This window comes from Diadema antillarum, unplaced genomic scaffold (assembly GCF_040938485.1).
Source record: "Diadema antillarum isolate AM-2024a unplaced genomic scaffold, OU_Dant_1.0 seq00000798_RagTag, whole genome shotgun sequence".
NCBI classification, from domain to species: Eukaryota; Metazoa; Echinodermata; class Echinoidea; order Diadematoida; family Diadematidae; genus Diadema; species Diadema antillarum.
In genome coordinates, this window is record NW_027271682.1 from 2,684,374 (window position 1) to 2,699,045 (window position 14,672).

Genomic DNA, 14,672 nt, shown 5'->3' on the forward strand with positions numbered 1-14,672 from the left:
AAACTGAGCAAATGTTAGGATTCTAGGTCATTTCCCTATTAAAGGTAGATTCCCTCCCCCTTCCCCTCCCTCACATGCAATTCTCTAATATATTTCAAAGTATAGAATTTGTTCTAGGCGATGAAACACATATTAATGCCCGTTGGTAAAATTTCTGGTATGCAGTGTATATTTTAAGAAAATTTGGCTAAATCTTTCTCTGGATAATTTCATCTACCAAATCCATGGTATTCTTGAGTTTGTAGAGCAGCAACTGAAATGAAAATCTGAAGTCCATGAATTTAGCATGGACACCAACATTTAGGACAAGTGCTTGTTGTATGTTATTGTTGTTGGGTTTTTTTTTTATCCCAGAAGAACAATTTTGCCAGTAACTTGATAGCGGGTTTTTATCCAAAGCTGTTTTTATAGCAAAACATTTCACAAAAATTGCGTGTAGTGTCTCTTGTCTTAAATTGTGTAAAGTGTACGTAACTAAAGTGTTTTTCAGATTTTCACTGACTGTATTTAGGCCTCTACACATACAAGTATGTAGATTGTTTAGCTCTTCAACATGTCTGTATCATGCATGGGACAGGTATGTTCTACTTTAATTTAAAAAGACTTCAACTTCAACTTCAAAAAGTATGACTGATAATCCTTATCTACTAGGATATGACACAGGTTGTTATTGCGTTGGCTGAGCCCAAGTATACGTCTATCCTGCCTGTATTTGTGTTGCAGTAATGTGCATCTATACAAGCGAGAATTAGTAATCAATTTCAAGTTGTCTGAACTAAGGCATCTATATGTACATCTAGATGAGGATTAAAGGTTGAAACTAACCATATGGTGTCATGGTAACACTTTGCGTCAGTGGAGGGGGGAGGGGTGCAGAGTTTGCAGCGGCAGTCGGTTAATAATTTTCTACACAGGGCTGTAATTTTCGTGATATGAAGTCAATTGTTTATGAGATAAATGACTCTGGACATTTTGTTCATGATCAGAAATGAAGTGTGCACTTTGCAGCATGCTAACATGTATCAAATTAGCCTGCACTGATAATTTGCCTGCATGCTTGGTAGTGCTCCTGTCCCAAAGACCCCACCCCTTCTCCAAAATAATAATAATCATAATAAAAGAGAGAGAGAAGGAGGAAAAAAACTAGAAATTTTAATTGAATTCCTCTTCATCTCATTCAAAATATTGACTCTACATCATAAGGCTTATGGTAATAAGAAGAAATTGAAGTCAGTAATTTGCTTGAATAGATGATACTAGTACTCAAATTCCATAGGAACTATTGGAAAGTAATATAACAAAATTAAGAAAACAACTTGTCTTCCGAGATATTGTGATCGTACAAGTAATGAGGATAATTTGATTATGACAGGTACATTTGTGTGATAGTAATGATAATGATGTACAAAATTCATACAGCACAAGTATCTGCTGAAGAAGACACTCTTGACACACAAGTTTAGATATCAACAAAATCAACATACTATGAAGTAACTGATGCACTGAATAGAAATGACAGGAATGATTTGTGACATAATGATTTAATCAAAGCAAGTAACCACATAAGAAGTGTATTAGATATTATGTATGAACCTTTTCACTGAAAATGTATGGAAAATCAAAGTCTTTTTTTCCCCTGCCACATTTTAGGAAATTGAATCACTGTACCCTTTGGAGGTTGGTGAGGACCTGCTTTTTTTTAATAAGACTTTGTTTTTTATTGTTTGTAACAGGAATTTTTAGAGAGACTCTTAAGTATTGTGAAGTCGAAGGTTACATTTGAAGTGGTATTATATCATTGAACTATTGTTTATTCTACTTCCAAAATCACGAACAGTACTTTTCAATATTTTTAATTTAGATTTAGCTTGTAAATATGGCATATATCATGCTTTTTTATGTTCTGTTACGGTTTCTATTTTGATGTACACAGATTTCAAATTTTAGAGTGTCATTTTACCTCATTATAAAGTAAATGGCAGCTCAGCCTGTTGGCTGCTATGTCATTGTTTTTTAGTACCGTATGTTTTTATCTGTAAATCACGTGAATATAATTCTGTGTATTATCTGCAACAATAAGCAGTGAGGTTGCAAAATTGATTACCTCCGAGTTAATGTGTATTTCTCTCTTCTATCATCAATTTTCTCCCCCACATACAGATTTTCTACCCTGAAACGACAGACGTGTACGACAGGAAAAACATTCCCAGAACGGTCTACTGTCTTCATGCGCTCAGGTGAGTGACTAGGGCCTTTTCCTTTGCAGTCAAAGCAACCTAAAAAAAAAATATATATATATATATAAGTAGATAGGTAGGTAAATAATCAAAACGGTAACAGTGAAATGAAAGTAATGATAATAATAATAATAGTGAGACTCTTATAAAGCGCAAGAAAGTAGAAAGTAGAAAGATACTAAGAACAAGGATAAGATGAATATGAAAGCAAAAGAAAACAAGGAGGAAATACGCAATGGGATTTTTTTTAAAAATCTGATTATAATATTTTGTATACTAAGGAGTATCACTTTCATTATGCAATGAAATCTCAATTCAACGAAATCTGAGTATGATACTTCTGGTACAATGGTTAACCTTGACAGCCTCAAAGCTTGTTCAAGGCATGCCTGGCATAGCAACAGCTAATGCATGCGATTTGCATTTTAATGGTATAGATAAAGGGACTGTAATTGTGTGAAATGGGTGAAAAGATAGTTGTTGGCTAGGCTATCAAGAGGAAACATGCCAAGAGTTTTAATTCACCAAAAATATTCATAGCTTTCGGCAGGATTTGTAGCTGGGACTGATAATGTCTGTGGCTAGCTTGGGACTACCTCCGCTGGATCTATTCCTTTTTAAAAAAAAAGGCAAGTTTTATTGGAAAGAAAATATGCAAATACTTCAGTGTAATGTAAATACACTGAAAGTGTCATAATATTGCTGATAAACCCATTGTATGATACAAAAGGCATTCAGAGTGACTAGTACCTTTCGCCTAAATATCGGCTTATTTGTGAGGGTATCTTTAAGCCGTAGTATAACCGCCAATGGGGTTTTTCAAACTGCTAACAAAAGGTTGACTTGCTTTCGCCATTGATCAGCTTTTAAGCAGGTTCGCGGTCAACTTCGCGTGAATTGAAAATTCCATATTCGTATGGCCATCCTTTGCCAATTTTGGGACAGTGTACCGCCAGTCATGGGGTTGTCATGAAGCAAATACACGGGAAGCATGCATGAAATCATGAATACACTGAAAACAAAATCACTCTACAGAAACTGCATGATTGCACAACAGGTCGTTTGCTACCCTGGCCGGCAGGCATGCATGAATTATTTCCACGAAAGAGATGATGGTTGCAGCGGCACAGTTACATGCATGTAGGATCACCGTTGACATCTGACACATATCATTTATTGCCCACAGTGTACGGGTTGTACATTGCTTTCTAGTGGCTTGACTTGAAGTCAGACGTTTACTGCATAACATTAATTTTATGGTGCTGAAATTTCCATGATTTTTATGCTGCTCTTAGGTAATTATGAAAATCATAACACGTAGAATACTTGTGGAGATACTATTTATACACTCTACTTGAACATAACGATGTACTATGTGATCTCCTTCCACAAAATTATAGATTGTGGTAGTAAATTCACTGCAATTTGCCGAGCGGGGAGGTGGATACTGTATTTCGAGAATGAAAATGACACGTGGGGACAATGTGAAGGGTACCAAATAATGAACCCTGAATTACCCTAGTATGAAGCAAAGGAAAAAAAGTAATGCGTGGTGTACCCCCTTCCACATTATACACACACTCATACACTCACACACACATACAATTGTCCTCACCTTTTGGTCTTGACACTAATGTATAGTATACTAGCTAGCCTAATGGGAGAGACAACTCCTGGAATCCCAAACCCATACTAGAGCCAGCAGGGTAGTATTTTATTCATTTGTTTTTAAATGAAGTTGGTTAATTACGAAAGAGGGGTTGCTCCCTTTAATGAACTGAAGTCATTTGGGCGGTATTCTCTGTAAGTCATCCCCGTTGCAGCCAGTGATCCTTTGTATCAAGACGGCTCCCCCTGCCCCATTCGAAGAGATAATGGCTTACTCATCGGCAGCCCAATCTGGGTCTCGGCACCAGGAGCGGGGACAGCAGTGCATTCTGGGATTGCGCTTGGATTACCAATTTCCTGTAGTACATTCAACAGCTGCCGTCGAGTATTGGCACCACAATTTGCTCATTAATGCATGTCATGCGCGTCTTTGGAGGGACATCTTGGACTACAGTAGGGGCTTAAAGGTCGTCGCTCCCACTTGTAAATCATCGTAATGGTCTCGGATGGGAAAATATATTGATTATTCAAAACAATATCTTGCAAAGATGAGTCTCTTTACAGGCAATATTGGAGGTCACTCACGAAGAAGGCGCCTCATGTTGTATAGATAACATGATTTATCATGAAACTGGTTCATTTTCTCATGGGCATAGAATGTTTTAATATCAATACGGACAGAGAACAGTGACCAAAGCATTTTTGGAAAGAATACTGGAGCCAATTCACAGAATATTTTCATGTCTGTCTCACTGCTTGGTCTCTTAGAACTGTGAGCTATAGCTTAAGGGGGTGCTCTGGACCAGTTAAGAATTAGTCTGAGGGTACAATTTTATAAGCACAAGAGTGAAAATTTTATCACAAAGACATGTTGAAGTTTTGTTGATTTTCTCAAAACAATTCTGAAAAGTCAATATGAATATGAAATGAGTGAGCTGATGATATCATCACCTCACAATTTTCCATTGATCGTGTACGAAAACTGGCAGTAATGTCCCAAATTTTTTATCTGACTTTGATCAAATCTGCAGTTATGCATATCAAGGTGTACTTTTCTCTTTTAAACTAAATGCTAACTGATCTAGAATTTCCCTTTAATGCACACACCCTGCGTTGATTTGGCATCATCACCCATGAACCTCGGGTGAGAAATTGATGATTTTAGGGCCTGCCTACTCCAACTCTGATGAACATGCCTTTAAACTGTCCTTCCGTGTACTCATTTACTCCTCTCTGTGTAGTCCAGTTAGCTTCATTTGAGGCAGGAGGATCAGACAGGAATAAGGGCTGCATTAGATTACCTCATACCAGTTAGCTAATGAAATGTGCATTTTGACAATTTGGAACATTTATTGGTTTAGGGAGGCTGGAATGAATGGGTTCCAGCTGTGAGACCCTATGAATACTTATAGGGTACAAGCTCTATTATCTTGTTGATGGCCGTCATCTGTGGACATTATTAAAGGGACTGTACAGTACTGGTTGAGGTGGGGATTCATGTTTTGAACATTCCTAAATGAGATAATGAGAAACCGCTTATGAAATATGAAAGAGCATGTAAATTTAAGATGGATTCAACGTTTATTTGATGAAAATTGGTTTCAAGTTGCTGAGATATCAAAATAAGTGATAATAATAAAGGCGACAGGCCACGCCTTTTATTAGGATCTCTTTGTTTCACCTTGTTTTTGGATATCTCAGCCATTTCAAAACCGATTTTCATCAAATAAACTTTTGATACCCCTTAGAATTGCATGGTCTTTGACATCTCATAGAGTGATTTCTGAATATCTCGCAAAACGTTGTAAGCTAAATCCTCACCTCAACCAGAACTGTACACACCCTTTAAAGGGGTAGGAAAGCACTGAGAAGAGAATCTGCATGCACAAACAGGTTAAAGCATTTACTGAGCACTAAAAACCTGAGTTTACCATGATTGACACCCTCAGGTAAATGAGTGTCACTTTTTTTTGTGCATATCAAATTTCACTTGTGAGCAGACATTATAGATCAGGTTTAGATTGATTGTAGAGTAAAACAGGTCTGCTGATGCAAACACTTGTCGGGTTTGTTTGTATGTTGGTTGGTTTGTTTTTGTAAGATTTGCTATTTTAACATGAGCAAACCTCTCATCAAAAACATATAATACTTAGAATGCAGTGTAAAGGTGAAATGCTAGTAAGATTGAGAGCTATGACATTTGTTAAACTCTCTTCTTTAGATGCAGAGTTCTCTTTGTTACACTGTTATACAGTCTAGCATCCAAGACAGTAGATTATGGAGTTCCCAGGGAATATAATATTCATCGACCCCTTGACTTCCAAGTATGCAAAACATGTTCTTAACTTTCTCCATTACTACTGCAATACGAATGTAATGATAATGTTGCTTTAGTTTCACACCTCTTGTGAAAAACAACTTACTCTTCGATGATTTAACTCTTCATGATGATGAGAACTTAAAACCAGCACTGCGTCATTCGCTGTGAAGTGTTTTGGTAATGTGAGCCAAATGTGTAAATTAGGTGACATTCAAGTTATAAGGCACTGAAAGTGAAACTCTATTTCATCACCACTACAGGTACATGTACTTGCTATCCAAACATTTTGCATGTGTGGTCTCTTCGCTAACGATGTGGAAATGGATCCTCAAGCCAGAATTTTTAATTTATTCCAGTTTCTTAGATTCATTTCAACAGAATCCATCTTAACCCATTGAGGACTGAGTATACTCGGGCAAGTGTCTGAGGGAAATGCATGTTGTACCAAAACAGCCCATCCTCACTGGGTTGAATATGTTCTTTCTCCTTTCAAGATTGGATGGACCAACCGTATATGAACAACACACACGCAGATAGGCGGAATACCACATAATTTGCTAGGTTCTGCCAAAAGGAAATTTGGGCACAATGTGCACAAGACAACCTACCTGTATACAAATCAGGTTACTCCCTGTTGCATATCAAAAAGATTTACTAAATAGTGCTGTTAGGGCATGAAAATATCTTCTCCTTGATCATTTTGAGATGGCAGGTTAACTGTATGATCCAGTGAGAATAAAACTTCCTTCTAATCCAGCCCAGTAATTTTACTGCTATCAAATCAAAGCAAGAAATGATCATTGGTGAAACTTGATCCCTGCTTTTTCTTCACTGCTTGTAACAACTTTTTACAGAATGTTTTTGGAGGTGGGCTGTTCTATTTATAGTAACCACTGTAATGATGTCATGCCTATGCATCATCACAATGTTTTATTGTTACGGTTTCTCATGTTTATTTTTTTTATTGTGTCACAGGATTGTACGGATATGTGATACCAATAAATTGATTTTTTTTCTTCTGTACCATGAATATGGTTTGTGTGTCAAGGATGCAAGATAGGACTTTTTCCTTGAACCTCTTAAAGGGGGGGGGGGGCTTTTTCCTTCCTCTTCATGGGGAGAGGGGCACTTGTGTGTGTGTGTGATACCTTTTAATCTCAATGAAACTCATCAACCCTTATGTCTTCTTTCTCCTAGTTTATACCTCTTCAAATTGGGCATAGCCCCTCAGATACAAGATCTCTATGGAAAAGTGGACTTTACAGGTAAGAAATCTCAAAATACTGATATTGTTAAAAGACAGAGTATTGATCAGGAGCCACCACCCCCCAAAAAAGAAGAAAAAGAAAGCAATCCTCTGGTATTTTCATCTCAACATTATGTATGAATTTTTTTTTTTTTTTTTTTAATAGTTGAAATAAAGATTTACCTGAACATACCTCCTGGTGTTCTTTGAACACTAAGCTGCCTGTACACACGTGTAGGTGTCAATGGCACATTCAGTTCTCTGACAGTGGAGACTGTTTTTGTTTGCAAAGTCGAAACATGCAGATAGATCGGCAGAGACAGTATGTGGTATTCTATCAACATCATCAACCTGTAATCTACCAGCGCAGCTTTCCAGGATTTTTGACAGTTGCATGTTGGCCACATATACACAGATAACTCAGTGCTCACCAGCCACAGTGCCGGATGGCTGGGCTGTTCCGACTATGTTTCCCCCCACGGTGGCAAAATGTTCGTGAGATAATGAGATACGGCCTCTTTATTTTGGCAAGGGAAGGAAGGATTGCTGGTTTATGCAAGGATCCCTTTCCTTCAAACTAAACGGTCGCTGTGCACTTTTTTTCCCTTTTTTCTTTTCTTTTTGACAACATTGATGTGGAACTGACACAATGGAACTGGGAGTGGTAATGCGAGGGAAGAGGAGAAGAAGAAGGGAAAGAATGAGAATGAAGGACCACCTGCTGAAGGAGAATTCTACAAAAGAAATCTTCCAATTATTCTGTTTGTCTGCTTGGTACATGTTTATTTTTCTTTCCCTTGCAAAAATCCACAGTAGTGAAGACACAGACTTACAGCCCTAGCAAGATGATTGAGTGTCTGTATGGAAATGTTACTTTATATTAGCCATGCAGGTGATTTACTGCAACATACAACTGTGGATGGATTCCATCCATACATTGTAGATTGTGATGACTGATGTTCATTCGCCTGTTTTCAATAGAACTTATGAGGAATATTACTTACAAAGTGCCTCATGACAAACTAAAGTATAGAATGTTTAAAGACAGTCAAAATAACATTTTAAAAACAGAAGTTTCGTGAGAAAGTTTGATGCAATGAGAGATTAAGAGGGGTGCTGGAACAGATTTCAAAAGAATAGTTTGACATACACACCAAAATGTTTCTTTCTGCAGGTATTCAAGTAAAACTGATAAAGATGTCCGCCGTGCATATCATAATCCTTGGAATAAATTGTGTTTTATACACAAATGAATTGTCCTATAGTAGTTGAGAAGTGATGGCATATTATATGGCTAGTTTTGTGAAACAAGTATGTGGGCTGTTACCTGATGTATAAATTATACAGTAATAGGTGAGCAGATTATGGGCATGGAATTAGAACTTTATCAGATCTCACTGTGTTTCATTTTGTATTATGGAACAGATGAAATATTCATGTACCTCAAAAGCTGCATGTGGTCTTTGCTATCAAAACAAGAAAATACACGTACCTGCAAGTAATATTGTGTGCAAGGTTCAAAGGAGCTTGATGTACTTGAGTATAAATTTTATGTAACTGTCTACCAGCATGTCTGAGATGGAGCTTACGACGTGTAAGATTACTTCATATAGGGGATTTAATGAACTTGTAGCAAGTATATGACATGTGATGTAATGGGAATGACTGTGTTCTTTATTAAACTATTTATGATACTAAAATGCTCTGTAAATGCTCTTGGTTCTCCCTTGATTCACAAAAATGGATGTCACAGAATTATATGTCTTTCATTGAAGCTTTGTAAAGTTTAACAAATTACATTTGTAAGTGTGTCACACAACATGTGGCAAATACAGTGTATATTTTGTTATGGTGTATTGATCCTATAAATACTGTACACTATGGGACATCATTTTATAGGACACTTTCACCTTCATATACATGTGGAACGACTGAATGCAGCAATATTGATATTAGAAAAGATCAATGAAAGTTTGGGGAAAATTGGACAATCCATTCACAAGTTATGAATTTTTAAAGCGTCTGCACAGTCACTGCTGGATGAGAAGACTACTGTACAGTGTATGATGTCATGTGCATACAACGATATAAGGAGAATATAAAGAGAATTTCACAAATCTTTATTTTTTGAAAAAAGTGCACATTTCCTCAACTTGTCACTGACGTACATTGTATGTTAAGGGTAATATTATTCCCCCTGTCTTCTGAAAGAGGCAAGTCAAGCTTTTATTATGCGAGAAAAGTGAAAATATGTTGAATTTTCTAAATGTTTTCTTTGTATCGTTGTACACATATGACATCACAGGCTGTAGTAGTCTTCTCATCCAGCAGTGACTGAGCAGAAACTTCAAAAATTTATAACTTTTTAACGGGTTGTCCAATTTTTCTCAAACTCTCACTGATGTGTTCTACCAATATTGCTGAATTCACTCAATCCACATGTCTATGAAGGTGAACTTGACCTTTAAGCATTGTAACTTGCATCAGATTGATTTATGAATGCTAGAAAGTGAAATGGAGAAATGAAGGTGATGAGAAGAAACTGAGAAGAGAACTTGACTCTGTTCAGAACCAACAGCCAGAGTAACATTTTTTTTTATTGGAACAGAAGCATGTATGTATCCAGGCTTCACTGCACGCACTGGATGTATACGAAATGTTGCTCACAGATAAGAGAATGGGATTTTATTTCCTTTCTTTTTTCCCCATTTATATCCTCAGAGACCTCAATTGTGAAGACCTCTTAGGAATAAAAGTTTTTTGTTTTGGTTTAGTTTGTGATTTTGTGCCAACATAACAATGCTGTCCCCAGCAGAGGGTAAAACAAACTTTTTATGCGTCCTTATACATTGTAAATTAAAACTTGGAGGCATAATATGTTTCATACCACTTATCCTTATCTATGAGAGGTGAAATGATGAATATCTAGCTGTGTGAATCTTTCTCACAGTGACTTTTCCTTCTTTCTCCACAACTTTTGAAGTTTCAATATCCCATGGAGTAAATTCTCTCTCCCATTAACTTGAAATTAAGACAACATGCACTTGAGGTACAAAGCATACGGTATCCTGAGGTTAAAAAGAAATGTAGAGTTTCATAAATGATGCTAGTCTTAGCAGAGATGGAAATGATTTGAGCTTAATGATAGATCCCATTAGGAGGTGCTACACTGTGAGTATCGGATTTAATTACTTTAGGCAATCCTCAAGTTACAGAAGATGGATTCCTCTTCTGCTTGGATAATCAGTTGTCCTTCATAAATCACATTGTGTGGTACTAGTACTGTAGCGGATATTTGAAACTAGTAAAGGTGTGAACTTTCCAAATTCTAACCAAGTATCAGTTTCATACAATGTATGTTAGTACATGTTATTATATAGAAACACACACTTATCCCGTGTAAGAGTAATGACTTCTTCTTGAAGTCTTCACTTTGTGGCTTGCTTTGTTGTATTTTCTTAGATACTTGATACAACTGTAACTTGACCATGAATCCTTTTTACCTCACTCGGGGCATTGTTTGTGATTGTCAATGGGGGGAAATCTTTTGAAGTGAGCTCTTTTTACAAAACTTAATAAAATCTTGTGAATGAGCTCTTATCAAAACTTAATGGGGCATTTTAAATCTTGTAATGCTGAGCCATCATACAGATTTTTTTTTTAAATCATATCTGACACACCTATTAATGTGTTTCCCAACTAGCTTATAACAAAAGCCCTTTTTACACTTGTGTTTCTTAACCCCGTACTTTCTCTGACCCAGGACTATCGTTAGTCCCGTACTAATTTTTTCAGCTTTTTACACTCGCCAATAAATCCCATACTAAGCTCTTGTCCTGGGCTAAGGAGAAAACTGACCTTTTTACACTCATATTTCTTAGCCCTGTACTTTCCAAACCACATGAATATTCATGATTATGCTGTGCACTCTACAAGTACACGCACGCACCGGCAGCACTTGATTACCTCATTTCTAATTGGTCAGTGGGGGGTCAGACTTCATCTCCGTCGCTTAGCCCGGATTATTTTTGCCTTATGTTTACACTCGCTTGGTTGGTACCGCAATTGCGGTGCTAACCCTGCTATTTTGCAGGGCCAGATAGTGCGGGATTATCGGTGGGGCTAGCCCACTTTCGCAAAAACAAGTGTAAACAGAAAGTGGGCTAAGGAAAGTCCGGTACCAACGGTGGGGCTAAGGCCCCCCCCCCCCCCCCCCCCTCCCCCCTTAGCCCCACCGTTGGTACGGGACTAAGCAGAAATTTGCAAGTGTAAAAAGTCCTAAAATATACACTGTTGTCCGTTACTTTAACAATCATTACCGGTGCTCAAGATGATGCTCTTGACATGGAAATCCTCTTGTCAAATGACACTTGACAAATGTGTGTGCAAATCTGAAGGTTCAGCTCCACAGGGCAAGCTTTCAGCCAATGGAGAGTGCATCATTAGAGAATAAAACTTTACAAAAAAATAAGTAAATAGAAAATACACCCTCACCTACCTTTATGCCAGTTTTAGATGAGGATGCAGTATTGATTTTGTAATATATTAATTTATGTATATGCACTTGTCAATATATTTTATTTCAAATATATTTAAGATTTGTCACTTATGTGTAAAACTTGTGAATTTGGATCGGTGATCAATATTCAAAAGGACAAGTAGCCTTTAACTGGAGTCATGATAATATGGGTGTGAGCTCCTCCAAAGGAATCATTATGATAAAGGGTCAAGGAAGGAAAATTGTAAGCTTTGTCCAGGCAACAACATGGGATGAGTCATCTGAATTGATTGTGGGGGGGGGGGGGCGGTAGTGGTGGTGGGAGATGTAAGTAAACATTTTGTAAATCTGAGAAAATAACCCAATATAGTGACTGATGACACGTGATGTCATAATTACTCAAAGATGTATAAAACTAAAGTGGACATGACGTTCTCATGTTTCACTGTGAAACCAAAAGGCAGCTCCATCTATTGTAAAAGACTTGGCACTTGTTGCACCAATGTCATCTTCATCTGAAAGTGTAATCTGCCGAGGAATTGGGAGTTGGGTGGAGATTGTGTTAAGCCTCAGAGAGATAATTCACGAAATTCATGTTGTATGAAGACCACTTGTTTCGCTCTCTGAACTTTGTTTGGAGATGAGTTGTTTTGTTTGTTTGTTTTTTTAGCAGACCACGCAATATTGAGGTTTTCATATTGAACCTTAACAGCCACCACTTCAATTTCCATTAATAGTATCTAAACATATTTTTCATAATAATTCTGTTTAATGTATTTTCCTGTGTTTATGATAGTACCTACACTATGTTGAAATGTTTCATATCCTGTTCATTTTCTACTTTCCACACCACCACAAGCATCTTTCCAGGGTAGATTGAGTGCTTTTTAAAGAGTTCATTAATCATTATTATAAATATAATATCTTTTATGTGATACAATCATGGCATGCTGTGTGGTAGAAACTTTGAATCTACTTCCTTGATTGCCTCACAGGAGACTGATAGTCTAATATGTTGTTTTTTGTATATATATATTTTTTATCCATTCATCTTATCCATTTCTCTGATCCTTTTATTCCCATATTCCCCAATTTCTGTCTTTCCTTCTCTCTCGCTATCTCCCTGTCTCCTTCTTTTCATTCTCCTTTACTTTCTCCTTTCTCTTGTATTTTGTCAATCATTCTCTGCTTGATTTTATAATTTTTTTTTTCACTGCTGTATCTCTGTTGATCCTTCATTCTTCCTACACTTTCCTCTTCTCACTGTATTATGTCTCTTTTTATCTATTCTATCCCCAATTTTCTCTCTCATTGTTCTCTCTGTCTTTCTTTTTTCATCTATATTATCATCTACTACCTGTCTTATGACATTTATTGTCTTCTCTCCCTCTGTCTGTCTGTCTGTCTGTCTGTCTGTCTCACAGAGGAAGAGATCAGTGCCATGCAGTCAGAGCTGGACAAGTACGGGATTCAGATGCCTCAGTTCCACAAGATAGGCGGTCTCCTTGCCAACGAGGTTGGTATCATACAACAGTGTGTCGCTTTGGAGTGTATTCTAAACCCTCCTCAATGACAACAACAACTACAGTAAAGAAATGAATGAACCGACTTTCTCTCTCTCTCTCTTGGAGAGTTCTCCCGTACCACTTGATGATGAGTAGCTGTTCAATGTCTGCCAAGAAAACAAGCTACCGAAATGCTATACGGTAAAACCAGATGTGTTCATTTGCAGGAAACTTTTGCATATATTTAATTTCATGAGGAGCCAAGATTTACGAAAGTAAAGTGTAAGCAAGAGTTTTATCTACACTGTGCATTGAATGCCAGTCGCCAATATGCAAAAGTTTCATACTGCAGATGTTTGTGGTTTTACAGTTGTTCACATTGAAACATGAAACGTCATTGAAGAAGCCAAAGTTGTGTTAATTACTTTGGTGGTATTACACGGTCCGGGAGATACCAGTAGGTGTTAGTGTGTATAAAGGTAGTAGTTAAAGGAAACCCAAACCCAAAGAGCAATGTGGATTGAGTGAAAGCAGCAACATTAGTAGAACATATCAGTGAAAGTTTGAGGAAAATCGGACAATCGACGCAAAAGTTTTGAATTTTTAAAGTTTTGGTGTTGGAACCACTGGATGAGGAGACTACTAGAGGTTGTGGCGTCATGTGTGGACAACAATAAAAAGAAAATATAAAGGGAATTTTGAAAAAGAAAATCATTTTTCATGAAAATTACACATTCCATCAACTTGATACTGGAATTTTCTTTATATTTTCTTTATATTGTTGTACACACATACGTCATAACCTTTAGTAGTCTCCTCATCCAGCGGTTCCAGCACCAAAACTTTAAAAATTCATAACTTTTGCATTGATTGTCCGATTTTCCTCAAACTTTCACTGATGTGTTCTACTAATGTTGCTGCTTTCACTTAATCCACATTGCTCTTTGGGTTTGGGTTCCCTTCAAGCTCCAAGGTAACCTTCAGGATGTACGCTGCTTCTGCAGGCACTGGGGTTATAGAGCTCTATACAGGACTGCCGAATGAACAGTATATTTCACAGTGTTCTTGTGAATTTAGTAAGTCTACTGATATTCAATAAAGTTAATGACTCACAAAAATATTAATTGGTGTGTAACAAGTTTTGAAATCAATAACTTATCCTCTGATAAGGGATAAGAATGATTAATGGCATAATAATGGTATATAACCTCTGTTCGCAACTTTCGTCTATGTGCATTTAAATGATACACATTAAATG

The 14,672-nt window shown here is 37.1% G+C and overlaps 1 protein-coding gene across 1 annotated transcript in view; it reads left to right on the forward strand.

Moving 5' to 3' along the window:
• The window catches only part of LOC139739354 (ras GTPase-activating-like protein IQGAP1), a 145,303-nt gene that overhangs the window by 54,120 nt on the left and 76,511 nt on the right, over nucleotides 1-14,672 (forward strand). Inside the window, exons 5-7 of the mRNA XM_071649974.1 lie at nucleotides 2,161-2,237; nucleotides 7,363-7,430; nucleotides 13,334-13,425. Coding sequence (XP_071506075.1) covers nucleotides 2,161-2,237; nucleotides 7,363-7,430; nucleotides 13,334-13,425 — 237 coding nt within the window. The remainder of the gene's footprint in view (nucleotides 1-2,160; nucleotides 2,238-7,362; nucleotides 7,431-13,333; nucleotides 13,426-14,672) is intronic.